The sequence below is a fragment of the Anneissia japonica genome, unplaced genomic scaffold (genome assembly GCF_011630105.1).
Source record: "Anneissia japonica isolate Jap-2015-1 unplaced genomic scaffold, ASM1163010v1 scaffold277_len1293397_cov203, whole genome shotgun sequence".
Lineage (NCBI taxonomy): Eukaryota > Metazoa > Echinodermata > Crinoidea > Comatulida > Comatulidae > Anneissia > Anneissia japonica.
Genome location: NW_022719460.1, coordinates 474,205 through 501,951, shown reverse-complemented (window position 1 = coordinate 501,951; position 27,747 = coordinate 474,205). Strand labels below are relative to the sequence as shown.

General features: G+C 34.4%; 3 protein-coding genes across 9 annotated transcripts in view; 2 read left to right on the top strand and 1 right to left on the bottom strand.

Annotated features, from left to right (window-relative positions):
- The window catches only part of LOC117110916 (protein FAM227B-like), a 25,095-nt gene extending 21,807 nt beyond the window's left edge, over positions 1–3,288 (top strand). For 5 of the 6 annotated variants that reach the window (XM_033253755.1, XM_033253756.1, XM_033253752.1 and 2 more), the window contains one exon: positions 344–3,288. In XM_033253755.1, coding sequence (XP_033109646.1) covers positions 344–442 — 99 coding nt within the window. In that variant the 3' untranslated portion in view covers positions 443–3,288. The remainder of the gene's footprint in view (positions 1–343) is intronic. The other variant, XM_033253758.1, reaches the window with a different exon arrangement.
- A 3,682-nt stretch (positions 3,289–6,970) lies between these two features.
- LOC117110948 (sodium/potassium/calcium exchanger 3-like) lies at positions 6,971–17,428 on the bottom strand. Of its 2 annotated transcripts, none has more exons than XM_033253799.1 (10): positions 17,218–17,428; positions 16,638–16,854; positions 14,533–14,712; positions 14,046–14,129; positions 13,631–13,734; positions 12,646–12,746; positions 11,421–11,683; positions 10,522–10,740; positions 10,003–10,104; positions 6,971–8,428 (listed from the first exon to the last, which is right to left on the bottom strand). In XM_033253799.1, exons 2-10 carry the CDS (start codon positions 16,840–16,842, stop codon positions 8,100–8,102), a joined length of 1,587 nt encoding a protein of 528 aa, XP_033109690.1. In that variant the 5' UTR covers positions 16,843–16,854; positions 17,218–17,428; the 3' UTR covers positions 6,971–8,099. The 2 variants fall into 2 exon arrangements, with proteins under 2 accessions (XP_033109690.1, XP_033109688.1); XM_033253797.1 differs by having other exon boundaries at positions 17,222–17,428.
- Positions 17,429–20,464: 3,036 nt separating this feature from the next.
- The window catches only part of LOC117110912 (ubiquitin-conjugating enzyme E2 Q1-like), a 14,135-nt gene continuing 6,852 nt past the window's right edge, over positions 20,465–27,747 (top strand). Inside the window, exons 1-3 of the mRNA XM_033253744.1 lie at positions 20,465–20,719; positions 22,500–22,604; positions 26,105–26,203. Coding sequence (XP_033109635.1) covers positions 20,558–20,719; positions 22,500–22,604; positions 26,105–26,203 — 366 coding nt within the window. The 5' untranslated portion in view covers positions 20,465–20,557. The remainder of the gene's footprint in view (positions 20,720–22,499; positions 22,605–26,104; positions 26,204–27,747) is intronic.

The window sequence follows — 27,747 nt, the reverse complement described above, 5'->3', positions numbered from 1 at the left end:
ATATATATATGTTCATTGTAACAATAGGCTGCCAACTGCTACATTTGTGTATGTGTCCTATTTTACTGTATATAATCTTCACCTTGCTTATAACTAACACAGCATTCACAATTACCTGTATATGTCCTGTAATATACAAATAATGAGTGTTTTGTATTCATGCAATGGAAAGAATACTTTTCATGAGTTGGAGATTGGCTGTTCCATTTAACGAGGCAGATCCAAGTTGAATGGCAATTTAAATTGGTATAAGGACTATATAAGTTTATTGATCTTAGGGCAGTTGGTCGAACATTAACAATTTAATCATTTAAAACAATGTTTTCTTCATTTATTAAAATAGGAACGGCAGATTTCCCTGCCAGAAAAGAAGGTGAGGAATAATCGTGTTGACATGAGTTCTGATGACAGTTATGATGAAGATTGGTTAATAGACTCTTAACTAACCACAGCATTGTGGTGATAAGCACTACCATCATTGAGGTACCTACTAACTACTACATTGTGGCAGTGAGCACCATAGTGGTACCAGTACTAATTACTGCTTTGTGGTAGTGGGCACCATGGAGTTACCAATTAACTACTGCAATGTGGTAGTTGGCACCTTGGCGGTACATATGAAGGTACTATTATTTCAGCATTGTGGAGTACCATGTAGGTATACCTGTACTAATTTCCACAGTATGCTACCAGCAGGTGAAGAAGTACCCACTAAACACACCATTGTCATAAATGGACCAAATGAAGAAAACAACTTCATATTATGGTGCTGGCACAATAAAAGTATCATCAATCAGATTATTTTGGTAGCTTTACCATATGTACCAACTAACCACAGGATTGTGAGGTCATGTGACATCATAGAGGCACCAACTCCCACAGATTGGTGCTAGTTGATACCAAAAATATTACTGTACTATAAAATTGTGGTAAGAGGCATCATGGGGTACAAACTTCCCCATTATGATATTGAGGTGTACTTTGGGACATCGCTGAGGTACTCTGGTACCACCTGACCACAGCATTGTATTAGTGGAGAAACCTGTAGGCGTATGGGGGTATTGTGATTTGTGCTGGTGGAGGCACCATGGAGGGGTTTCCCATGGAGGTATCATAGTTTGTTAGGTATAAACTAAAACATTGTGGCTTGCAGTGGCTTTAAGTAATAAGCAAAGGCTCCAAATTTCATCATGACACTTGCTTATTGTCTGCATCTTTCAGTCCATGTTAATTTTATTTATGATTTGGTGGTTGATAATGCTGCCTGATCCATTGTATTCAAAAGTCTTTACATTGTATGTACCGTACAGAGCTATTTAGTCCTGCTGTGTTTTTACTGTTGTTAGGTGAGAGTTTACGAAAATGTTGTAACTCTCTCTATATCTTAATATTAATACTTGTGGGGGTTTTTTTTAAATAATAAAATTCATAAAATATTATATTTCCGATAAATGATGAATAAAGTTTAACTTTGAATATATACTGCACACACCATTAACTTATTTCTTTGAGTTTTCTTGTAAATTCAAACAAATAGAGTGGTTTCCCTGACGATTTTAGTCACCGCCAGCAGAGGGTAATATGTGGTGTAGGTAGTTCCCCATATTCTCATATTGCTGAAAATGACATTATGTGATTTTAGACCTAGCTTTTGCATTAGTTGATATATTATCTAAAATCCGGACAATAGTCTACCCATATAAACCCTGTACAAACCTTTCATTGATTTGATTACCGTAAAACCTCGAATTGAAGCCCAGTGGGCTTAATCTCGAGATTAAATCCATCTCGAATTGACGGAAGCCCCTCTTTAGTTGGCACAATTAGTCTCGAAAAGAAGTCCATGAATCTCTTTTCAAGATAGCATAGGCTTCTTTTCACGATAGTACAGTACATACACTTTACATGAATTTCAAAAAACAAAATGAATTAAAAACAAGCTTGGTTTATACAGTAATTTAGGTGATTTAAAATTTACAGCATTCATTTTGAAAAGAAGTCCCCCTCTTTTGAAAAAGTAGCCTCGACAAGAAGCCCACCCAAAGTTCGCAAAAGAAGAAGCCCAGGGCTTCAATTCGAGGTTTTATTTTATTTTATTTTCATTAGTGCCTACATCAAATATATCAATTAGAATACTTAATGTGATTTTATTTTGTTCGGAAAGATCTGAAAACATTCACAAAAGATACATTTTGTATATAAAAAACAATTAAACAAAACCAAGTTTTAGACCAGGTTATTACACAAAAAGCCAATAAGACGGCATATTTTAATTGGGGCCCAACATCAACCGGCATCATTAAAACCAACAAAAACAGACAATATAAAACACATTCGAATTCTAAAGTTTGAAGCATGGAATGGAAAAAAAAAACCAATAACATACAGAATAAAAATATAAAAAACCCATTAAATGGAAAAGACAGAAAGCAATCTTGCACGTGAAAAGCAAATTTAAAATTCTGATCTTTTTGTAACGCTGGATTACGTTTGAAAGATTGTGTAGTACTTGGTAGATTGTTCTATTCCTTAATTCCAGTATAAAAGAAAGTTGTATATTATGGCTACTAGCTTTAAGTAAATAACAATAATATACATATTGCTTCTGGTAACATCCTTGTGACTTTCAGATACTTTTTAAAAATTAGATTCCATGCCGTGAAACCTCGAATTTAAGCCCTGGGCTTCTTTTCTGTGCAAACTTTGGATGGGCTTCTTTTCGAAATGGGCTTCTTTTCAAGATGGGCTTCTTTTCGAGACTACTTTTGCAAAGTAAAAAGGGGGACTTCTTTTCAAAATGAATGCTGTAAATTTTGTGAATTTGTATTATAAAACAATAAATAAGGCCACTGTAATATCAATCTGTATCATGGAGTGTAGGCCCTATTTAACTGGCATTGAATCACCTAAGCTACTGTATAAACCAAACTTGTATTTTAAATAAATTAATAATTTATTTTGTTTTCTGAAATTGATGTATAGTGTATGTGACTAATATCTCGAAAAGAAGCCTATTCTATCGTGAAAGCCCGTGGACTTCTTTTTAAGATGGGCTTATTTTCGAGGCTAATTTTGCAAACTAAAAAGGGGTGGGGGGCTTCAATTCAAGATGTGCTTCAATTCGAGGTTTTACGGTATACGAAATAGAATATTTGTTGTAAACTCATGACATGAGTCAATTGTACGTGTTTAACTTTGTCTTCTACCTAAACTGGTTAATTTTATTATGTTTGTTTTGATCGATATTGAGGACGGGAATCCATGATCTAAATAAATTTAACTCTATTATTTTGAGTTACTTGGAGTATATATTTAAATTTAGTAAGAAGTCGTGAGTACCAAGATGAACATGAATAATCGTAGTGACACTGGATGAGGGCCGAACACATAGTTGTTCTGTTCTGTTTTTTTTTATTAAAGTGATCTAGCATGTCTGTACAGAAATCTGAAGCGAGAGTTGCTCTTCTTTAAAAAATTGTTAGCAATGGATTCACCAGAAAGAACGAACGTCATCAAGAGACTACAGGCTAAATATTTTACCGAGTTATTTCTAGGTAATTCTTTTTGCCGTTACATGCAACTGTGAAAATACTATTAACCCTTTTTCAATTTGTTCCTAGTACCAAAATTGTATGGTTTAAAGAACCTTTGTTATCGATTAATCAAAGATATAGCAACAACCCTAGTTATGCTATCCTCTTGAACACCTTTATTAACTGATAATGGGTACGTACGATTGGACACCACTAGTTTCAACCTGTTGAGGCTAGACTTTTTTTTACCTTGTTTTGCGAACTTTTTTTTTTTTTTTAAATCGTCAGAGGAGAATTTTGTTTTGTTATTTAGAAAGTGGTTTTGCCAAAATCATCCAGGCGGAGGAGAAAAAAAGTAAATTTTATAAGTGGTTAAATGCCTTAAATTTATATAGACCTAATCAGGAAGAAATAAGGCTTATATAAATATTTATTTTTAGAGATTTCAAGGCAGTGGCGGGCGTAATTAATTTTTTTTTTTAATTATTTTTTTTATGAATTTTTTATTTTTTTTGCGGCAGGTGTCCTAATTGGCCAAAAAATATTTTTATTTTTATTGGAAATTATTATTGGTGAGCGGCGGATTCGCTAAATAAGGTATAAAAATTGTCGCCTTGCGATCTGCTAAACAAGATTTAAACCATCCAATTGAGTCAAGTATCAAAAGATTTTTGAATGTCAAGTAATACCATACCAGTGTAATTACCAGTACCTTCGTCTTGGAGATGGATTGGTGCTAATCGCTGTGACTTAATAAAATATTTATTTAGATTTAGAGCCGACGAGACGAGAATTTATATTGAGGGAGACGAACGTAGGAACCAGCGTAATGCATGTGCTTTGTGCGTAAGTACGCGCGCATCTATAACACGTTGCCATGCGTTTCAGATTGCTTCTATTCTATCAACAAAAATCTCTACCAAACCTGCTTAAGTAGTCCACTGCATACTGTCCTCAAAACTGACACGCTCAACCGTTTTTAATTGAAAAAAAGTCAGTAAAGCAACGTCAAATGTCAAAATCAAACGTAGAAAAAATGGCCACTGATGATAAGGATTTTTACGAGAATGAGTTTAATCTAAGAACAGGATCAGAGTGTGCCGCGCTAATTTTCAGGAACATCAAATCCCTAAGGTACAAACTCTTGCACACTCAACGAGGGATTCTTGAACTCGAGTCTGAGCTGGAATCCAAAATGCAATATCTGTTAAAGGTTTTTGAGAATGTTAGGTCACACTTGCGCGAAACACAAAATGGGTGCGTGAACGCTAAACTGTTATATACAGATATAATACTACAAGCGACACTTAAAAAGCTTGAGACAGTTGAAAACCTTTCTATACTGATGCCTTATTACTCCATTATCCTGAAATGTCCACAGACAGTTGAAGAACTACGCAGTGAGCGAGAGTTAACGGCAGAAGTGGCAAGGCGTCAACGTTATTTCCGGATGTTTATGGAAGAAAGGAAAAGCAGGCGTATTGATGTGGAGGAGGCCTCGAATTCCGAGATCTGGTTAGCCGATGATCTAGACTTTATTGCAGGAACCAATTTACCGAAACTTGTGTGAGGCAAACAAACAATAATTGCTGGATCTCTGACACTAGTGTAATTTTACGTGTTTTTATATGTGACTGGAGAAGTGGAAATAACTTTTCAATAAAAACTTATATTTACAGCACTACCGTATTGGTTTCAATTTTGTTTGATTTGGTTGCGAAATTGACATTCGGCATGCCAACTTGGAATTGATATCGTTGAGTTGAAAATCTGATATTTGGCAAACTGATTGGAATCGGTACTCTGGTATTCGGCCAAATGGCATAGATCCACTTGTATTGAAATATACAAAATTTGTATAAATTATTACACTAACTGGTACTTTCACTGTACAAACTAGTCAGTAACAGATCGGTGATGCAGTTTAGTTTTAAAGTTCACCCTATAACCATGCTAAAACTGGATAAGACGATAGCGAGGCATAGGTTTCATGACTGCAGTTTTAGATCTTAGAATGATAAACATTGATCAACTCCTTAATAAGCAAGATGAATTCGACAAAAAAAAAAACCTACAGTACCTCATAAACTACTGTATATAAGATATGATAACAGCACCTTTAAGGTTAACTATAAAATTATGAAAGTGCTGTTGTCATTTCTTATAATATAATAATAATATTATTATAATATTATTGTTCTATAGTATTCCTCGTAAAACTAAAATACGTTAAACGAGTGCACACGATATGTATTACACAACATAATTCTGATCATCATTCTGGAAAATGTACCGTAGTTGCTTTTCCCGGTTAGTACACGAACTCTCTGCTCTCGTATTAATAATCAAGGTCAAATTAATATTTATATTAATATACGGGGCATTATTTATTGTATGTTTCTTTATATCTACTTCGAGAAAGTATTTGGAAGTATAAGACACTGTATTATCAGGCTTATATGCCTAAGCTACGTTGAGAAAAAATATGATTTTCATGCAATATATTTGGCATATATTAATACTGTGTAAGCAAGACTGACTCTGTGGTGTCCAGTGACAAGTATAAAACCAAAACCCTGTTGACGTCGTAATGCCTCTTTTTGGAGACTGCCAATGGACCTTTCCGCTAAGCCCCGCCCCTTGGATATTGTTGCTAAGGTCCTACAAGACGACAGTGTTAAAACATACGGGAACACGTGCATTTGCAGGACGACACGTGTGTTTGTGAGACGCGCGCGCATTCCTAGCGCTGTTCTGGTTAGTTAGTTGATAAGTTTGATTGACACCCCGGAAAGGTCTATTATCGATCCAGATCCCGAAGGGTTTTCAAAAGTAGTACAGTACAGTCTGACTAGATAAAGCACCGCCCCTTCGATGATGCTGCTATGAAAACGACAGCGAGTAAGTATATTTTCAAATAAATTCAATATATGCAGTCTCGCACCCTCATCTTCCACAGATATATATTTGCTCCCAGAGCCATATTGGGTATTGTCAGCTACTCCACAAGAAATGATTATGCAATTCATGTAAAGATGCCCTTTGTAGTTCTTCCTGTCAATGAAACATTGGACGTTTCTGTCTGCTATCGAGGTCTCTGTATGCAGCGTAGGCCTACTGCAAAGCTTTTGAGAAGTAGTTATCTTTGTAATTTGTTTTCTGTTAACACGGAGAATGAGAAAAATAAATGTTATGATTTGATTTGAAGATGACTCTAGCAATTTCATTAACCTAGACCTTATTTTAAAACTATACTTCTGATGGGAAGCAGAATATTGTGCGTTAATTACTACCAGCAGGTTGTCGCCAGCTATATTGATCACAAGCCATGACTTAGATCTCTGAATGTCAAATCGGCGTTGGAGGAAAATAATTATATCATGTTACTAAAGCTAATCAAACCAGTATGACCAACAAACAAAATAGGAACGACAATATATATTTATTTGTATAATGAATTGTCTCAAGACGACGCAAGTCGTATTTAAAGTTGTTATTGTTACAGAGTATGACGAAGAAATAAATCATAAACCATCTAGAGATGCTTGATGCCCACATTATAATTCTTATGATTTCCTTAACAGGTGTAATAACAACAAGAGCTCTTTTAAATATAGGCTTCTGTGAAATAATAATGACAATGCCAATGACAAAATATTTTTTTTAATTTAACGAATATATAAATGTACATAAATTCATTTTTGAAGACCAAAAAAAATGGGAAATTCCTGAAGCATAGCTTGGAAATGGAAAACCCAAATTAAACAATTAAATATTTCTTTAACATATTCGGCTCAAAAATAATAATTCATAGGCCTATATTACTTAAATTAGAGAAGTTTAAAATTCAACAGAAAATTTTTATTATGAGCATTCCATTTCTTTTTTGTAAATATATTTTCTATTCATAACAATAACTTAAATATTATAAATTTCTTTATATGTATATACGATTAAGCAATAGAATAAGAACAGTGTTGACAATCCAAAATAATATAAGATGAAAATTTGTAAATATAAGTTAATCTGAATTCTTATTACATAATAGGCAACGTTAAATCTATTTTCATAGCTAACGGTTTGATCATTAAGTAGTCCGGTGATACCGAGCTCAAATCGATTCTCAAACTTAACATCTACATAGCCAATGCTAGCAAAGATTTGGGATATATCATATTCAAAATTAATAAGAAGTGTATTATCGTATTTACTATGTAATATATATTTTATCTCGATCGTTTAATATCATACTATACCTGCATAGTGTGATCAGTCGCCTCTAATTGGATTCGAATTTGAAACGAAATCCCCATTGTTGGTTAAAGGCCAACATCAGGAGACTAGTTTGATTCCTAGCGAGTTAATATTACTAGGCCTCGGAATACTAGTGTCATTTTTTTTGTTCCATTATAGTCTCTAATTATAAACAAGTGGGGTTGAAGTTGTCCTCCCTATATATATTTTAGGTATAAACAAATCTTGATTTCAACCATTTAACAATTAATTGTACACTCTTATCACTCTATATTTTAAAAGATAATTCTCATATCTGTTACAAGACTTTCATTATGTAGGGCACGTAATAATTGCTGTACCATTGCCAATTATGTTCGTATCATGTAGAATGCAAATTGTGAGAAATATTATGTAGGCTATAATAAAAAGAGATCCAGTGTATTTGTTAAGCTGGCCTCCCCGTAAGTAGAACACAAGTAGCGTTACAAACATAGTTGCGAGTAACATGATGGCAGTGAATAGAAGGCTCGATGATGGAATACCGATTGTTCCATTGAAGTCCACAATAAATGTTTGAATGAACCATGGTAAACCTAGACAGAGCAAAATATCAAATATATTGCTACCAATCGAATTCGAGATTGCCATGCCGCCAAATCCTGAAAGGGAATAAAATTATATATTTTTTTGTATTCATACATTCTTAAAAAAATATGGTGGAGAGTTTAAACACAACGGTCCACGCTTGTAAATATTTTAGTGACACTTCTTCAAGCTAAACGTGTTTAGGCATTATAGGCTTCTTTGGTTATGATCTTGACATGTTTAGCATTAAATGTGTTATGTTTTATATGATATCGAAATCCTAAAGACATTAATGCTGAACACGTCAAAACCCTAGATACGTTAATTTTTTGAATTACCAAAAGATTGTCAAGATTATGTTGATTTTTGTGTTTATCCCCTTCACATTGTTTTTATTTTTTTTTAAACTAAAAAAACACTTAAATGCATATGCCTGAAACCAACATTTTCAGTGGCGGATCTAGGATTTAGCAGTGGGGGTGGATAATGGTGCAAGCTCCAAGCAGTGGGGGGCGGGAGGTAGTCATGGATTTGGTCAGGACGCAGATGTTTTGAAAGGTGCGGTGCAAACATTTTTAGGAAATAGTACCGTACCTCTATGGCCGGAGGTTATCATCATTACATCACCATTATATACGGTAGTCAAAATGAAGCGCCAACACATTTCTCACTATCCTTATGAGAGATTTTCTGAAGCCATAGAAATCTAATTAATATGTGTACCATAGAAAATCAAACTTAAATACATTGTCTTTGATGTATTAACATTACTAACTTCAAAGCCGTGAGCCACATCCACCTCAGCTGAAGTAAGAAAATTTGAGAAAATAGTACCTCTGGTTGCCCGGAATTGACACTTTTATATAGTAAAATGCATTATCATCACATCGCCATTATATAGTCAAAAAGAAGCGCCAACGTTTTACCAGCAATTTTTGCAACCATAGAGATCTATAATTAATATGTGTGACGTACCATAGAAAATAAAAAAAAAACGTTGTCTTCGATGTATTTACTTTAGTCCTACCTACCACACCATATTTGAGGCAGAGGTAGGAAAATTTGAAGAAATAGTACCTCTGGATTTCTGGAAATAAGATGATACTTATAATAATAGTAAAATCATCAATCTAATCAATCGCTGTGATGTTTTATAGAAAATAAAGCTTAAGTGTGTCTTTGATGTATTTAATTTACATTACCTACTTCATGTGCCGAAAACCAATCTTATTACACGCTTTTTCTCATACTTCTTAAATTATAATAAAGGCACGCACACGCACTCGAGTCGTGTATTATAAGCAATTCAGATGTTTGTGGCAGAGATAGATATATAGGTATAGGTATCTAGCCACACCCTATTCACTCCCTAAATCCGCCACTGATTTTGAATAGCTAGCCCGCATATTAAAATATTGTAGGACTTTTGTGTTTATACCGTAACATTTTATTTTTTAAAAAAACTTAAGAACATTGAAAAGCATAGGCATGAAACCAACATTATAGCCCGTTGATTAAATGTTTTAAACTCGGCCCTTCAAAGGAAACAATTCAATTCAGCTCTTCGTTTTATTGACGACAAACCGGTATTGTATGACGTAAAAGTGCGTACGGACTTAAAATGATGGCCCTTCGTCACGATACCTACCGTCTCTTGCGGCAAGTACACTTGCCATAGCGTCAGGGATGCTTGTCCCCGCCGCAAGTAATGTCAGTCCCATGATAGAATCATCAATGCTAAATGTATCACCTAGTGCAAAGAAACATAATTTTCAATAATATACAGGCATATTGATGATGATAATGATGACAACAATGATGATGATTATGAGGATGATAATAATAATAATAATAATGATAATAGAGATAATGATAATGATAACGACAATAATGACGGTGACGATGATGTGATGGTGATGATATTAATGATCATCATCAATATGACGATGATGATTTTATGCCGCATGATGACTATGAATATGCATACTTTTTAGATTCACTTTGACTAGCTCTGGTGGTGTGGTCCTAGGTGATATACGGTTAGGAAAGCGTACTACCCCATTCCACCACAACGTTTTTTTACTGTTAAAAGTGCAATTTTATGGTCAAATACGGTAATAAAAACAAAAGAAAAACATATGTCAAATTGAAGAGGACGCCCACCTACCAATAATTGAAACCATCCACACTAGTACATACGATAATCCACCAATGTATATCACGGAATTCAGAAACGTAATCATGTACCAGCTTTTCCAACGCACTCGACGGCAGTCCGGAATGGTTAGATAGAATGATAAATATATTGGAAAGGCTATGAGCCATATACAACGGCAAACAACACCATCGGGAACCGCCAAAATATGATCTTGCTCCTTAGATTCGTCTGTAGTTGACACAAGAAGCAAAACATTAAAAGATGCTATCAAATTATCAATGTTAAGTTTTTCATGCAATGGTCTCTGAGGATCTTACTCGTGAATGACAAATTTGTTTGCCTTTTGCCATCAAATTTCGTTACTAATTAATAATATACCTATAACTATAAGTTCTTTAATAGTATGCCTCAATGAGGGCGAGTAGGGATTGAACTTTGGTGCGAGACGGACCAAGTTCGAGTCGTACTTGTTTCTGTCCTTGGGCAATACACTTTCTTCTTACATCTTCCTTCGGATGGACGTTAAGCCGCTGGGCTCAGGTGTATATTGCTCCTGTGCGCAATAAATAAACTTTGCACACTTAGAAAAGCTAAAATATTGTCTCCCGGTGTACTGATGTTGCTGGGGACAGTGCTAATCCAAATTTTATTGTAGACTTTTAAAGCCGGGCATTAACTGCGTCGTACAACCGTCGGCCGACGAATAGAGCTCCGCTGCAACGACTGCTGATCGTCGGATGGCAGCAGTCTAAACAGATCGTCATTACAAACGATCCGTTGCGCGCATTTTGTGTTAATGGAATTGCGTCGGCCGGACGACGACCATCGTGCTCAGCTAATGCCCGGCTTAACAAAAGATCACCATACATTTACATTTACATGTTCACATTTAATGTTAACATACGAACCGGTTTCGTTAATTTGCAGGCTATTCGATGACGTGTGCATGCTTATCCCATTGCTGCAATTTACTTCAATGCATTGTAGATTCTTATCATTCATCAATGTTATATCATTGCCTTCACGGTTCTCGATCAGTGAGCTATTTTCAGACGGTGGCATGTGTCCATTAATATTTAAAATACTATTGTTGATATTCTTCAGACTTTCGTTGAAATACATTAGCAGAATATAGCCCACGTATAGTATTAATAATATAAGACTTTCGTACCTGAAACGACATAAAATAAAACTCCAAATAGGTCACAACAAATATTGATCAAATCAAGAAAGTAGTGTTGCTATGGGTGTAAAATGATTAGTCACTATGTATTATCGATATTTAATAAGAAACGAGGGAAACAATAATTAGGTCTAAACTGTTGTGTGATTAGACACGCGTTTGGGCTGACGACTAAACACCACAAGGATAGGGGAATTTGATATATCAAAAGTTTGGTAGGATAGAAAGTTCACAACAGTTCCACAATAAGTCTAAATGCCTGTTTATGCTTCAACGATAACGATAAAAAAGCTAAAAAGCAATTGTTCATATAGAAAATAAAATAAATAAGAAAAGTTTATACACTAGAAAGTAGTAGCAACGATTTTATCTTTTTACCATGATAATGACGTCATCTGATTTGGTTTGTTAAAATATTTTGTTATCGTATACACGATAAATCGTTATCGAATCGTCCTAGTTTAAAAACTTCGCTTATTTCTTTTGTTTTCTATATGAACAATCGCTTTTTAGTCTTTTATCGTTATCGTTGAAGTATAAACAGGCCTTTATGCAGAGGTTTAAATTGGGCAAAAGCTTATGAACTGTAGGGCTACGATTAAATTCGCAAAAATCGCCGATTTCAATACATAGGTACCTAGCATGAGTAAGTTTAATTTTGTAGGGTTACATATTTTTTTCTTTCACTTAACTAAAATATCAAACTCAATCACCAAGCGGATAGAGGCTTTTTTTATGATGCGCTATACAAATCCAATTACTATTTAATATTATCATTAACTCATATCATTAATTTAATGGTTGGTCTGAATTTGTTTATTATGATTCTAATTATATGTTATTCAAATCTAATTACATACAAGTGTGATAATTATATAATGTCTTTATAAGACTTTCAATAGGCCTATGAAATTATCAAATACAAAAGCAATAGGCCTATTCCAACTTACCATTGGATCGTCTCATCAGAAATCACAATGACAAGAGCGACGATGCTGATGATGTAACATAAGGAATCACGAAACATGGGCCAAAATAGTAACCGTATGACCTTAAAATAAATATTATTACACATGTTTATTAATTTGAAAATACTATGAATACAGTATGCAGGGGCGGATCCAGAAATGTCCAAAAGGGGGGCCGAAAGTTGGGCCGATTGAGACAACACTGTCGTATGGGGTCCGAACATAACATTTGAGGCATTCTGGGCTATCATTTTTTTTCTTTTTCTCTCTTTTTTTTTTTTTTCTTTTTTTTACCTCCCAAAAGGGGGGGGGCCGGGGCCGGGCCGGCCCCCCCTAAATCCGCCCCTGGTATGTGAGTAAATATTAAATTCTGTCTAAAACATTCAGTTTCACTTCCATGCTTTCCTACCGTATATCAAATTGTAGCTTCAAGTCTACTGTAGACATAATCTTATATATTTCATACTGTCTGCTCTTTTGTTTTTGTTTTTTTGTTGGGGTATTTTTTTCGTTGATACATACATTTTTGTAACTATCATTTTTTTTTTAATGAATTAGCAGCCAATTCAAAAGTTTAGCCAGAGACCATAAAACAGTATTTTTATGTATCTGATGATTCTAATTTTCAAATAAAAACTAATAACATAATTATACAAAGCAATCAATTTCAACATATTATCTTTCCAGTTTTTAGGTCACCAGATACCGTCCCGGAGTGTCAATCAAATTTAACAACTGATCAATCAGAACATCGTGCGTTGTCCCACAAACTGTCGTCTTTTGGGACCTTAGCAACAACATCCAAGGGGCGGGGCTTAGCTGTGGTAAGACCATGTGTAAACTGTATCTACAATTTGTAGTCTATAGTGCATGCTAAAATGTAGTTAAACTTTCATGTGTTACTAGTAAAGCATAGGCCTATATAATTACACCGTTATTTAACAGTTAACACAAATGTTCGTCCTACCATGCCAGCGAGGAGGCCACAAATACCAATTATAAACAGCAAATTGAAGACTGCTGAACCTAAGATTGTTCCTATTCCAATCTCGCCTCCAGTTATAAAAACACCTGAAACAAAAAAAACAAAAACAAAAAAAACAAAAATTAAGTCAACGTAAGTACCTCATAAGGCGAAAACAGCAGGCCTCGCATACCCATGTTGTTATGCATCACGATTCTTGGACTCTAATAAGTACTCGCTTAAATACTCACAAAGAATATTTATGAACCAAAAATAATGTTTAAATAAATAGGTAGTTCTGTTGGCTATTGCCTATTCGTAAGTGACGCTCTGCCTACAGAAAGTTTTTCGATTCATTCGAAGGTTTTTTTGCCTGATAGTCTGTGTTTGGTAGCTGAGGCCATGAAGGAATTCTTACTGATAATTGACGTAAACAGCTCCGGTGCTGAACTTCCTGCAGCCATGAAGGTGGCACCGGCAACATCTGGAGATATGTTAAGACCTTTAATAGAGAGAAAAAGCAAGCTGTTAAAGTGTTAATAAATACAACTGCAGTCGGAATTAGAAAAATACGAGATATAAATAGACATAGGCCTACGACTTTATATTAATGTCCAATCTACATTATATACATGGCTAATATTCGAAACAGTGCAGAGGTGGGTTGCAACTTCCATTACAGTCTTGAAACCCAGAATTTTTTCTGACACATGAAAAATGAATTGAAAAGAAGATAATATAAGAAGAGGAAGAACGTTTTATTGGTGACTTTAGATTTCACAACAAGTGTTTATATGTTCTCATCCTCATCATTATACGTACTTATTCATTGAATTGTTGTTAGGCCTAAGATTGTCTTCCATTCTTATTCCCATGCAAATTTGGCAGGTTAGACAAAGCCTTACCTTCAGTGATTCCTTCGAGAGATGGAACGAAGTAGTCATCACATATAACAGCCAAGGCACCGAATATATAAAAAGACACTAAAAAATTGATGATGACTGCTCCTCTTTGCCGTTGCTCTTTGGTAAAAAATCCACTCGGAAAACTTTCAACAGCTGATGGAGTACAGTTCCTACTTAGTTCTATGTTTTGAGTAGGAAAACAAGAAAGGATTAAGTGTTTTATAAACATAAATCTATACTGGGTTTTTTTTTTTTGCCTAACTGAACCCTCAAAAACTCAGTCAAAACAATGAAATGCATATTTTAAGATTTAAATTTAGGAATACAGACGTCTTATAAGAGATTTGTAAATTGACAAGACTGTGCAATAACATACAGGAACGGTATTATACTTACGTCCGAGAAAAATTCAAATTCAAGGGGATAAAACAGAATTAAATGTATTTTTACATATATTTAGACAATATCAATTATATATTAGCCTTTTCAAAGCCCTAAATTGTCATTGATTCCAAGGGGAAAATGCTGGCGCCAACACTGCTTGTCAGGCTGTAACAGGGGGGGGGGGATTTTACTAGCGTAGTTGGTGTGAGGTCGAGACCACGGAGAAGGTACTAAATGGTCAGAAATATTTCCGATGGAGCAGGAATTTACTATATTTTTAGTACTGAATTAGCACACTCAGGCGCTTTTATTTGATAATAATTTTTTTGGTACATTTGCATTTGTTTTGGTTTTTTTCTTCTCTGTTGTTGTTAAGCGCCTGGAGGTTGTGTCAACGTGAGGCGCTATATAAATCCAGAATTATTATTATTATTATTATTATTATTATCATTATTATTATTATTATTATTATTATTATTATTATTATTATTATTATTATTATTATTATTATTATTATTTTTATTTTTATTATTATTATTATTATTATTATTATTATTATTATTATTATTTGCCATTACTGTAAGTCGCAGTTTTAGCTATTGTCCTATATTAAAACACAATATTGTCATATGACAGGGCTGTAATAAAATATAATTATGCATTCAAGTCACTACTCAGACTGAGATAATTTCACCATGATATGGGTGATTAAGTTTTACTCTGCAGGGCACTGATATACCAGCATTATTACCATTTGAGGTAAACAACAGGTAGGCTGCAGTAGTGTACGAATCATTTGTTAACAGATAGGTGTCCGTACAATTGAAAAATTGGCTGATGAAATCGAGGGAACCTCAAGCATTCAATTTAAATTTATCTTTATTAAGTCTTCTCGGATAAGGATGATAAATCGTAGGCCCAGTGTACGACTCATGTGCACTGCACTATAAAGATCCATGTATATCATTCGAGACGAGTGGGGGATACCCCGATGCATTTGTACAGATAGCCCTTAGGGTAGACGACGAGAGTTGCTGGTACCGGATTACCGGGTTGCACAGACACCAAGGGACCCTTGGGGCAACGAAAGTCATTGATCGAGTTTCCACATATCAAGCGCCCTGTGAGCATTTTATTTGTTGAATACGGAGCTATATAAAACTACACTATTATTTTATTATTACTAATATTTATCAATGAAACCAGGGTAATGTGAAAGAATGATATTTTGTTACAAGGACATCAATTTGGTTAAATTTGACAGTGGTTTGTTAGGCCTATAATATTCTAATCATTCGCTTTAATAACTTAATATCTTGTCATTGCTGGTGAGTCGTCTTTGCACCTTAAAGTGTATTGCCTCTTGCCTCACCTTTTAAAAATGTATGGAGTTGCTATTAGTTTATATCAGTTAAATTCGAATATAGTATTTTAGTTATTTGCACAATAATCCTCCCCTTAATTTTTTAAGGAAATATATTGTACATCGCTTTCGCTTCTTTTCATAATTCAAGATTATTTTATATATGTTGTGCGTTTGTTTCTTTGTTACATTTCGGTGCCTAAAAAAGAAATAAATAGCCTATAATACAAGAATCTGACGACGATATTTTATCAAACACCTTGACGACGATATTTTATCAAACACCTTGTACGAGAAGTTGAGTCAACGAAAGGGCGAGCAGTTGTGCACAAACCTGCTTCTTAATAATACTTCTTACCTTTCACTTCATTAATTCCTGAGTCTCGTTTCTTGACTTGAAGATATGTTCCATGCGAATCAAAAATTCGGCTGATGAAAAGTGTTGCGGTAAAAGTTATTGCAGCAATGACAATTCCATGAGCTACATACTTTTTCCGAGACTTATGTCGAATGTGTCTTCTGTATTTTAAAGGTTTATTATCAGCAATGGATGAAAAGGCCATTCGTGTACTCAACTGAAAACAAAACAAACCAACACGACATCGGGTCAGTAAAGATTTCGTGTAAAATAAAAGTTACAATGTATTTTGTAGTTGTACATTCTTATCCATCTAAATTCTAGGTCTCTTGTTAGTATGTTTAGCTGTCGTATCATGTACATTTTTACTGTTATTCTTTTCCTTTTGGATAATAATGTGACACGCATATTTGGCCTGGACTATGACCGATGTTCTACTAACATTGTTTTAAAATTATTCGAGTATGCGAGTAGTTCGACATCGGCTTAACCACTTTTTTTTATTAATGCGTTTGACGAACACTCACACAATTACTTTATAATTCTGCAACAGAGATATTATTATTACTACAGTACATACTTACTTCGGTTTCCATTGTCAGTGACCGGGTTGATATAATATTATAATTGGCTACTCAAGTACATTTCCTTTCACATTCAAATATAAATCTAAAATCAACGTTCATATTTGGTCCAAGTAGATAATCTGATTTACTAGGCCTATATAAAGTAATGCATGGTTAAAAACAGCTGACTGTATCTACATTCAGACAATCCTTATGCTATAGTGCTACTGTAAAGACAAAAACGTAGCTATCTACCGCACAAAGTTTATACCGAAAGAGGGCGCTTCAGCGAATACTTTATAAATCATTAAGTATAATCGGTGACCAGATTAAGTCTGAATGGCTGACATTTGCCGAGAAGAAATATCATCATTTTCCCACAGACTGTCATCGAAAAAATTCATTGCCGGTGTGGCGTACCTAGGATTCTTTTTGAAGGGGGGGGGGGGGGGGGGGGGGGGGGGGGCGCTCGGTGAAAAAGTGAGGGGTGCTTGATCGCAAAATCAGGTGATATGAGGTGATTTTTATCTACTTAAGCGTAATTGTTTTGTTTCGGACATTTTCAATGGGGACGATTGGGGTGTGGGGGGAGCTTTATTGGGGAGGGGGATTGGCAGCACACCTCTAGATACTCCAATGATGGAGGGAAAAGTGGGGAGTTTTCCGGAAGTTAATCGTCTGTCATGGTTACCCCAGAAATACATATAAGTTATTCAAAATAAATGCTAATCATGTACGGAATAACCACCACGACTGTTCACAGGGCTTACCGCATTTCAACGAAATTCATATTCTGCGTTGTCCATATCAAAAAACAAAAGAATACAAATGCAATTACAGACATAGTACAAAAAGAGGTGGAAATAACCAGAACCGTCAATATATAAAATTTCACTCCACCTGTCAACAATTTCGACGTATACAGCACATTTAGCCAATGACAAATCGTTGAAACAAGCAGGCTATTACTGGAAAGCATATTATATTAAAATAGTGAAAGACTATAGGCACGTATTTATCATTTCAATTTGTGTAATAATATTGTGTACAAAGTGACCGGGTACACCACAATGATATTAAATTCATGATAATGCAAGTTACAAATTATGGCTGGAAATCAAATTCAATTGCCATAATTAATATCTTCAATAACCCTTTAAATTTTAATTGTTACTGATTTACATATGTTGCCCTCGATTTCTTATGCATGGATTAATACTAACAATCGATTAATCAATAAAATTTGTATGTAAATGATTGGATCAACCAATGAATAAATAAATAAATGATGCAATTGAATGAAGGATTGAATGAATGAGCGAGTGAGTGATCGTGAGCGAACTAACGATTAGAAGACGAACGAATAAATGATTGATTGATTGATTAATTGGTTGACTGATTGATTGATTGATTGATTGATTGATTGATTGATTGATTGATTGAATGACTTTTTGCTTCATTTATTTACTTATTTTTTATTTATTTTTTGTTTTTGTGTTTGTTCATTTATTTTTATTTTTTTATTGATTTTGTAAATGGATGATTTATTGATCATTTGATTTATTACCGTAATTAATTATTTGATTAGTTGAATGAATGAATGAATGATTAACTGGATGAACGGACGAATAGGTGGATGGAAGAAGGTGGACAAACGAACGAATGAATGAATGAATTCGAGCAAACAATTAACTGAACGAAACGGAATAAAATAGCGAATTGACTGCGATTGTGCAGGTCGTTGTATTAAAAATGTGACTGTATTTTATAATAATGGCCTGTCAATGGGGCCCTAATTATAGGCCTCAATAGTTATTGATAATATCATGGACACTCCAAAAAGGGATCCATAATGATTCGATATTTAATTTTTATTCATTATGAAGTTTGAAGATTATACAGACTCGGGTATGTTTTCTATTTACATTTTATATTGTGTTTATTAATGTAAATATTTCTTGTCGTAAATATAGATATTATGATTAGCTTTCTTGTAGGTCACCACGCCTTGACAAAGATGTTTATTTCAACGTACACTATTGGTATCCTCTGAGAAGAGACTTTATGACGTATGGGCAATTCCAAATTGGAGGGCCACAATTACCAAAAATTAAATCTATGTAAATCTAAACATAGGTTTCATTATTTGAGTACAAAGATGTGTTGAATAGATGTGTATAAGAGACAGGGCTATTACTGGAAAGCATATTATATTAAAATAGTGAAAGACTATAGGCACGTATTTATCATTTCAATTTGTGTAATAATATTGTGTACAAAGTGACCGGGTACACCACAATGATATTAAATTCATGATAATGCAAGTTACAAATTATGGCTGGAAATCAAATTCAATTGCCATAATTAATATCTTCAATAACCCTTTAAATTTTAATTGTCACTGATTTACATATGTTGCCCTCGATTTCTTATGCATGGATTAATACTAACAATCGATTAATCAATAAAATTTGTATGTAAATGATTGGATCAACCAATGAATAAATAAATAAATGATGCAAATGAATGAAGGATTGAATGAATGAGCGAGTGAGTGATCGTGAGCGAACTAACGATTAGAAGACGAACGAATAAATGATTGATTGATTGATTGATTAATTGGTTGACGGATTGATTGATTGATTGATTGATTGACTTTTTGCTTCATTTATTTACTTATTTTTTATTTATTTTTTGTTTTTGTGTTTGTTCATTTATTTTTATTTTTTTTATTGATTTTGTAAATGGATGATTTATTGATCATTTGATTTATTACCGTAATTAATTATTTGATTAGTTGAATGAATGATTAACTGGATGAACAGACGAATAGGTGGATGGAAGAAGGTGGACAAACGAACGAATGAATGAATGAATTCGAGCAAACAATTAACTGAACGAAACGGAATAAAATAGCGAATTGACTGCGATTATGCAGGTCGTTGTATTAAAAATGTGACTGTATTTTATAATAATGGCCTGTCAATGGGGCCCTAATTATAGGCCTCAATAGTTATTGATAATATCATGGACACTTAGTGTCGAAAAGATATTACATTATCAGATATCTTGGCTAAGAATTCTGGGATACGTACAATTTTATAAAGTATATTACAGTATATCGAATTGTAGTTAATTTTAAATAACGTACCATATTTCTGTTTTCGTACGTTGCTTTTCTTTTGAGTGTACAATAAAAATAATGTCGAGTTCTTGGTAATCCCAAGCATAATCAGAAACTATAGCGGGCGCTATCTGACATGAGCGTGCGTACTTCCTATTTACGCCATTTTCACTGCTTTTGTTTAGGTCCCAAAGATAATATTGAAAAATTACGTTAAATAATATGTAAGAATGGCGTGCGTTGAAAATTTAAAGCAAGAACTTAAGCAGCTAGAGTCTATGTTCAAGAAAGATGACGTTCGATTTCAAATTCACACAGCAAACATGGATGAACTTGTATGCAAGTTCATTGGGGCTAACAGAGAGAAGTTCGTCATTCGTTGCAACTTCACGGTGAGTTTTAACCGCAAGCACGTTGGGCTTTGTTATTTCAATGTGATCGTTAATGGCCTAGCTTAGGCCTAGGGCCTAGCCCGTTTCCGTTATTTCAGAAACATTTAACAGTAACTGTAAAATACTAAGTACCATAATATTAAAATTACGCATTCTTTATATTTTACATACTTGTATAAACAATATTAATGTTAAACATTATTTTAGACTGAACTGGGACAAAAAGATGTGGATTTGCAAAACAACAAAAAGGTCTCTCTATCTTCTTCTAGCTAGGCAGGGCATAGTAGGAGTAGAGTAGATCAAATACTTACAGTAGTGGTAGATAAGTTTTCTTAGTCTAGAATTATTTGTTTCCCCCCTTGGTTTAATTTAACTTTAATATAAATTTTCCTTCATTGTTGAATCATTCCATTCCAATTATTCAATGAATGTAAATTGTTATTATTTCTTTATTCTTTATACTGATGAACCGAAATTCTGTAGTAAATTTACTCTGTTCTCCAACAGCGCCCAGTACAGAAACAATAATTCACAATCCTACCGAAACGTCAAGACAACCAACCAGTGGTTTTATCTCAAAAACCATGGTGTACTGGAATTATGATTTCATCATATTCACAAAAAAGAAAAAAAAATTCTTTTAAATAATAATAAATATATATATATTTTTTGGCTGCTGTATAAATTGGATAATTCCAAAAGCATGTAAAAAAACCCAAATACTGTAGGAATAGTTGGTAGCGTATTTGGCCATGACATGTTCATTTCCTGATTGGTGTTGCATACAGTATATCGCTACTGAAGCTGCCTGCGGCTGAAACGAGAATACAACAAGATTGGACAATTGTACAGTAGTCATTCATCAACGCAACCAAAAAATGTGTAGCAAGTTTAATTTACAGAATACCCAGCAGCCGATTCACACTGCAGCTATTTAATTTCACATGCATAATTATTGTATTAATATAATATAGACCAAGTAGTAATGATATTTTATAGTTGACCATTTACTGTAAAGTGAGAACCAATTGGGTTGTGATGTACAGTAGGCCCATACAACACATTTTTTAAATTATTTTTTCAGTCAATTCAATTAATTGAACAGTATTAAAAACCCTATGATAATTATATAATGTTAAATAAATATTAATGACAACAATGTTAATATAAAAAAAGATTGTGGAAAGGCAGACAAATTATTGTATATTTTTTTAAATCGACAGACTTGGCATAAAATACAAGAAAAAAGGGTATTTCTAAATTTAACAAACTGGATTGCTCACTATACAATATGCTGGTTAAAATAAGTAATCAGTGTTTATATTAAAGCAAACACAACATATTTATTTCTTGACTTTCAAGGTGTTACATACATACATACAGCAGACAAACTGGTTCACACCCTAAATTTGTACGATCCATGATATACATGTATCCTTGTTCCCCATCATTAAAGTGCAATAAATAAAGTTGAGATGTTTAAATTAATTCTGAAAATTGCTGCAAATACAATATTCAAAGTAAATCTCACTGATTTGCAACTCCTCATGTCAAAGGTCGATTTACATAAGCAAATAATCTAGCCTATCAAATAGCATGTATACATGAATTTGCTGAATATTTATTTTGTGAACATTCCTTGTGAAAGTGCTAGTTAATAGGTAGATGACTTAAATTTGTAATGTTTGCTTTCAATGTATAATATTTTCCAATGTGGTAGTCATTATGTCTGGAAAATTATTTAACAAATTAACTTTGGGTTTTTTTTATGCTTTAGGACTCATATCCATCTTCACCTCCTGTTTGGTTTTCTGAAGTAGATGACCCAGTTATATCAACAGTAGTTACAGAATTATCAGAAATCAGAGGTTCTGCGTTCATGGTGAGTGGATTGATAATGATTACTGTAATGTAATGGTGAATAATAAGAATGTATGAATATTAAGTAATAATATAACCACCAGATGCACTGATTACGTTTAAATAACATAAAATAACGTACAGTATACAGTAAATAAACACACCTGTACACACACAGAGGCCACAAGAATGCTGCATTTTTTTAGGTCATGTTCTAGACATGAGTAACATGATACACAAATTACTAAAAATGCTATAATATGCAAGTGAAGGGATTAACCATTGTTTTAATTTAGTATTGTTAATCTCCTTTGCATATTTTAACAATTTCAGTAGTTACTATGTTCAGTTTATCTCTTTGCTGAGGATAACACACAAAGGTTGAAAAGTTGAGAATTATGACCTCTCTCCTTAGTAGTAACATTCACAGATTTGTTAACATTTAAAAATTAAGAATTATTGATTTGGGAATCATAATAATGATATGGTTATAAAGTAAGCTAACAACTCAACATAAAATAATTTAACTCAATCGTTTGGTTTAATGTTCAGCACAACATCATAACAGAAATTATGTGCGTAGAGGGCAAAACATTAATGTCATTTTAAAAATTTGCCAACCTCTTAATGGTGTGAATGACTTATTCATTAAGGTATTGACACACTTAGTAGTAATGTCATTACTGGTAACATTAGCATTCACATTAGGGATTTTGTGATGCATGCATATCGCAGAAAATAATACTGTACCATGCATATTTAAATTGATTATTCTACATACACTGCAGCTTAGGTCAGTCGGCTAATCTGGTGGTAGCCACAGTGCGTGCACTGAACCGTGGAGGTCTCTAGCTCCCCGGTTCAATTCCCATCGCTGCCTCTCCTTGTGTTTCAGCTGGAAGGCTGAAATACAAGTTGCAGTAGCGCACCGTATTTCGGATGAGGCGTTTAAACCGTTGGTACCGTGTGCATTATGCCCGTGCACATTAAGGAATGCAGTGCACACTTTGGAGAAGAGTAGAGGATTGTCTCCTGGTTCACTGCCCAATCACCACCAGAAGGACCCCACTGGAAATATGTCTTCTTCTAGACTTTCGTGGGCTATAATCAGACATGAGTGAACCCACTTGCCCGACACCCGGGACAAGTGTTTTTTTACGGTCGGACATCAGATGAATTTTTAATTGTTAAATGTTAGCCTGATCTGTCGTATGTGTACACATTAGACAAGCAGGTGCATATTTTCGCACGATATCGTACCGGGTCTGTTTACAATATACTTTTGCACTGATCTAGTCTATAAATACCAGACACGTTTAAAGACTTTGAGTACACAGCCATTAGTTGATTAGTTGAGTTGGACGACACAAAATGTCTGGACATTAAGACTAGTAATTATAATAATTACTTTCGAGCACGAATATGAACAGCAGCCATTAGGCCGACTACAAAAAAGGCTTAGTCTATTTCGTTTGCGCTTGTGGGTAAGGCAATCTAGACAGGTTTAAAGAAAGGGTAGTTAAATTGGGATTTAAAGATGTTAAAGTAATTAAAAAATCATTCACTTCTAAGTGATTGAGATAATGTGCATATAAAATCCAAATCTTGTAAAACTGGAGTTAAAAATTAAGGGTTTAGGGCCTATAAATTTCGCCTTCTCGGAGCTTCTCTAGAAGGGATTCGGCCCATGCTCAGAGCTATATAGGCCTACAGTGCTTGTCTTTTGTTAAGAGGTAAGCAATTTCATTTATTTTGCAATAAATAAAATAAGGATGTGTGAGGCTGTAGAATATTTCCTGCGTAAAATATTAGGCCCAGAAATCCGTCGCTGCATTTCGAAAATATGAGCCGATTTCCACGGATATTTTGCAAAAAATTGAGGCCTTCATACAGTAGTAGGAACACAAGTATTTACGATTCTACGCATCTATTTTTCTAGAGGTCTTCCCGTGCAATTTTAGTTTTTTGTATCCTCCGCCAAAAAAAAAAGAAAAATACATTTGAAGTTAGTATTAGAATTGATTAAGATCTGCAAACAGGTACAAACATACAATATGGCTGCTGCTCCCCCTCCCCCCAAATAGCATCATAAAACACAGTCCTGTCAGCGTGTGGCTGAGAATTCATGTATCGTGGGAATGCCTGAGAAATTTATACTGGCAGTTGTCGTGACGACGGCTTTTAAACATGCAAGCAATAAGAAAACAATCAACACACTCCTACATACATAGAATAATTATTATTAATAATGTTTATTTTAATATTTAAATTTCTCAATATTATACATTATTGACATTCTTGCAAATTAAAAAAAGAAAGAAAAACATTTTTGAGTAATCAATGCAGTATGCATGTAGGCCTATTAATGTTGTAGGGTCATACAGGTAGCAAAAATACTTCACTTTTGAGATATTTTTTATAATTATTGCACAATAATTGGGACAAGTAAAATTTTCTTCAGGACAAGGTACTTGTCCGGGAACAAGTGAAAAAATATGAAATTAATAGAATAAATCAAATCCAGTGCACAGATCGTTGTACTCCACATTGTATATATTGTACAGTACTGTATATGAGGAGTGGAGCCAGAAAGTGTAGGGGGGAGGGAAGGAGGGGGAACCCCATTGGGCAAATCTTGGTGCCACCCCTGCTGTATACAGAAATCCACTTTTTTTCAAATTTTATCAGTACTTTGCCAAGAACCATGTAACCAAATTTACTGTACCATTCATCAAGCTACATTTTCAATGCAGATTATTTTGATTGTTCTAACATCAACTAGAATTCCCTATTCTCTGACTGTTCAATTTAATTCAGTGATCACCTGTACGTATTTTGTTTTTCTTTCAGTCCATTTAGACACACTAAGTAAGAAATCACAATTGTACAAACTTCAAACAACAGTTAAAGAAAACATCAAACACCCCATTTTATGTTTGACCTGAATATTGTAGCAATTATACAAATTATTCATTCATATATTATATGGAAAAGAGATCATATAGAAGGAAAAGCTGTTAATCATTTTATGAATATTAATCATCAGTTTCCTAATTCTTAAAATTGTTCTTATATTGCATGAGGACGTACAGTACTGTAGTTGAGTTGGCTGACAGCAAAGACAAATTATTCAACACCATCATTCACCAATAACATCTGTTTATTCAATCCCTGCATCATCTACAGTTATAGCACTAAAGTAAACAAAAAATACAAAATATAAAAACACAAAGAATTCATTTTGATTAAAAAAAAAATCTTGAATCAAAGAAAAAACATCTAAATAAACACTGTAAATAAAAAAAATAAACAAACATGCAGTGTTTGCTCATTATTTGTGAATTTCAGCTGTAGGCCAAAGGTCGTACACTTCAAATGAAATTAATTTAGTGACAAATGTTTTATGTTTTTCCCTGTAAATCATCTCACTCGCCCACTGATATCTATCATAGACCAGAGTATGGATTAGTGTTTGGATTATTTCTGTCAAGTGCATTAATATAATGGTTGATTTTTTTACAGTTATTACGAATGGTGAGGAAGTTGGTAAGAGAACTCTGCAAACTTCACAATGTAACAGAACCCCCTGGATTAGTGAGGCTAGACGAGATTAAACCAGAAGTGAGTGACTGAATGCTTGATTTTTTTTGTCAATCAATCGATCCTCTGGCATCATAAATGCATGTTGCAGCACCTCAGTGATACATCATAACAAAGGATTAAGTCTTACAGGCTCAATGTTGCCAAGTGTTTACTGTTTAGCCGTAATGTTATACTGTAGTAATTTTTTTTTTTTTTTGTGAACAGTGTTATCATATTTGTGCTAGCTTTTGGGAAAGGATGTATCTATTTGCACACTTGTGCTATGGATATTGTCATTAGCATCCTGTGTGGAATTAACATGATTCCTCTCATTTACATGATCTATACTATCTATACTACAATACACTATAATGCCAATAAAACCTTATCATTATGTGGATATTGAATCTAATATTTGTGAAATAAAATCCATACTGCTCAGAAAAGTATTCCACGTTGTGGAAATGTGCAGTGTATTAACTGTTGAAATTAGCCGCTGCAGTGCCAGATTAACCATTAGGCAAATAAGGCACAAGCTTTGTGGGCCAGGCGAAAATGATGGGCCATCAAAAGTTGGACTGCAATATTATTTACACTCTATTTTCCAGTATTATTAGGCCAGAAAACTTGGAGACATTCTACTGTTAGAGTTGTGGCAGAGTATTATTACCATGGGGTCCATTCAATTAACATTTTTGGGCCATTTACAAAATGTGCCTTGAGGCCAGACAATGCTTAATCCGGCACTGAGCCACTGTACACTACAGTTTTAATTCTCCCACTTTTCATACTGCTGAATACATTTATATGTCACAGTTAAAGTGTTTTTCCCAAGGAGGCAATAGTGTTAACCTCGGACTCATGCCCTTAAATTTTGATTAGTACTGTAGCCTTCTTGCCATTGTACCACCTGCTTTCAGATGGTGCTGCCTTGTGCATACCTCATGGTTACAAATATTCACATACTGTACCGTGCTGAGGGATGTAGTTATGGTGGGCAGGCCACCCAGCTTTGAAGTTTTCCACCCAGTCTAAAGCTAATTTCATGGCCATCCACCCACCCTTATTAACCCACTTTTCCATCCTTAAAATCCACTTTTATTGTTTAGTGTTCACCAATGTTATCACCCAAACACCCTTGAAATATCTATCACCCACCCTTAGTTTTTTACAGCTACAAACCCTCCACGTCATGTGAGTATACAGTGCTTGCATGACAGCACTATAACAGTACATTATCACTCTAAACCGTACTGTAGTCCCAGTGTACACAATTGGCTCGTGTGCACTTCAAAGAACCCAGTACATCCTTCAAGAAGAGTCAGGTGTTACCCTAATGTACTGGTCCATTCAGCCTCTGTCATTGTGGGCGACAAAAACACGCCACTTGGCAGATGATTGGATATGATGTGACCCTTAGTTGAAAAAAAAATGTCTGAATGAGTTAGTCCTGTGCACAATTCAGCCTAGTGAAAGCTGCAAGTCACAGGTTTACCTACTTTTACCTTTTATCTAAATGCAGGGATGTCACCAGCTTTTTGGAGAGCCGGTCGGCATTTTCCGGGGGGGGGGGGGGGGTAAGG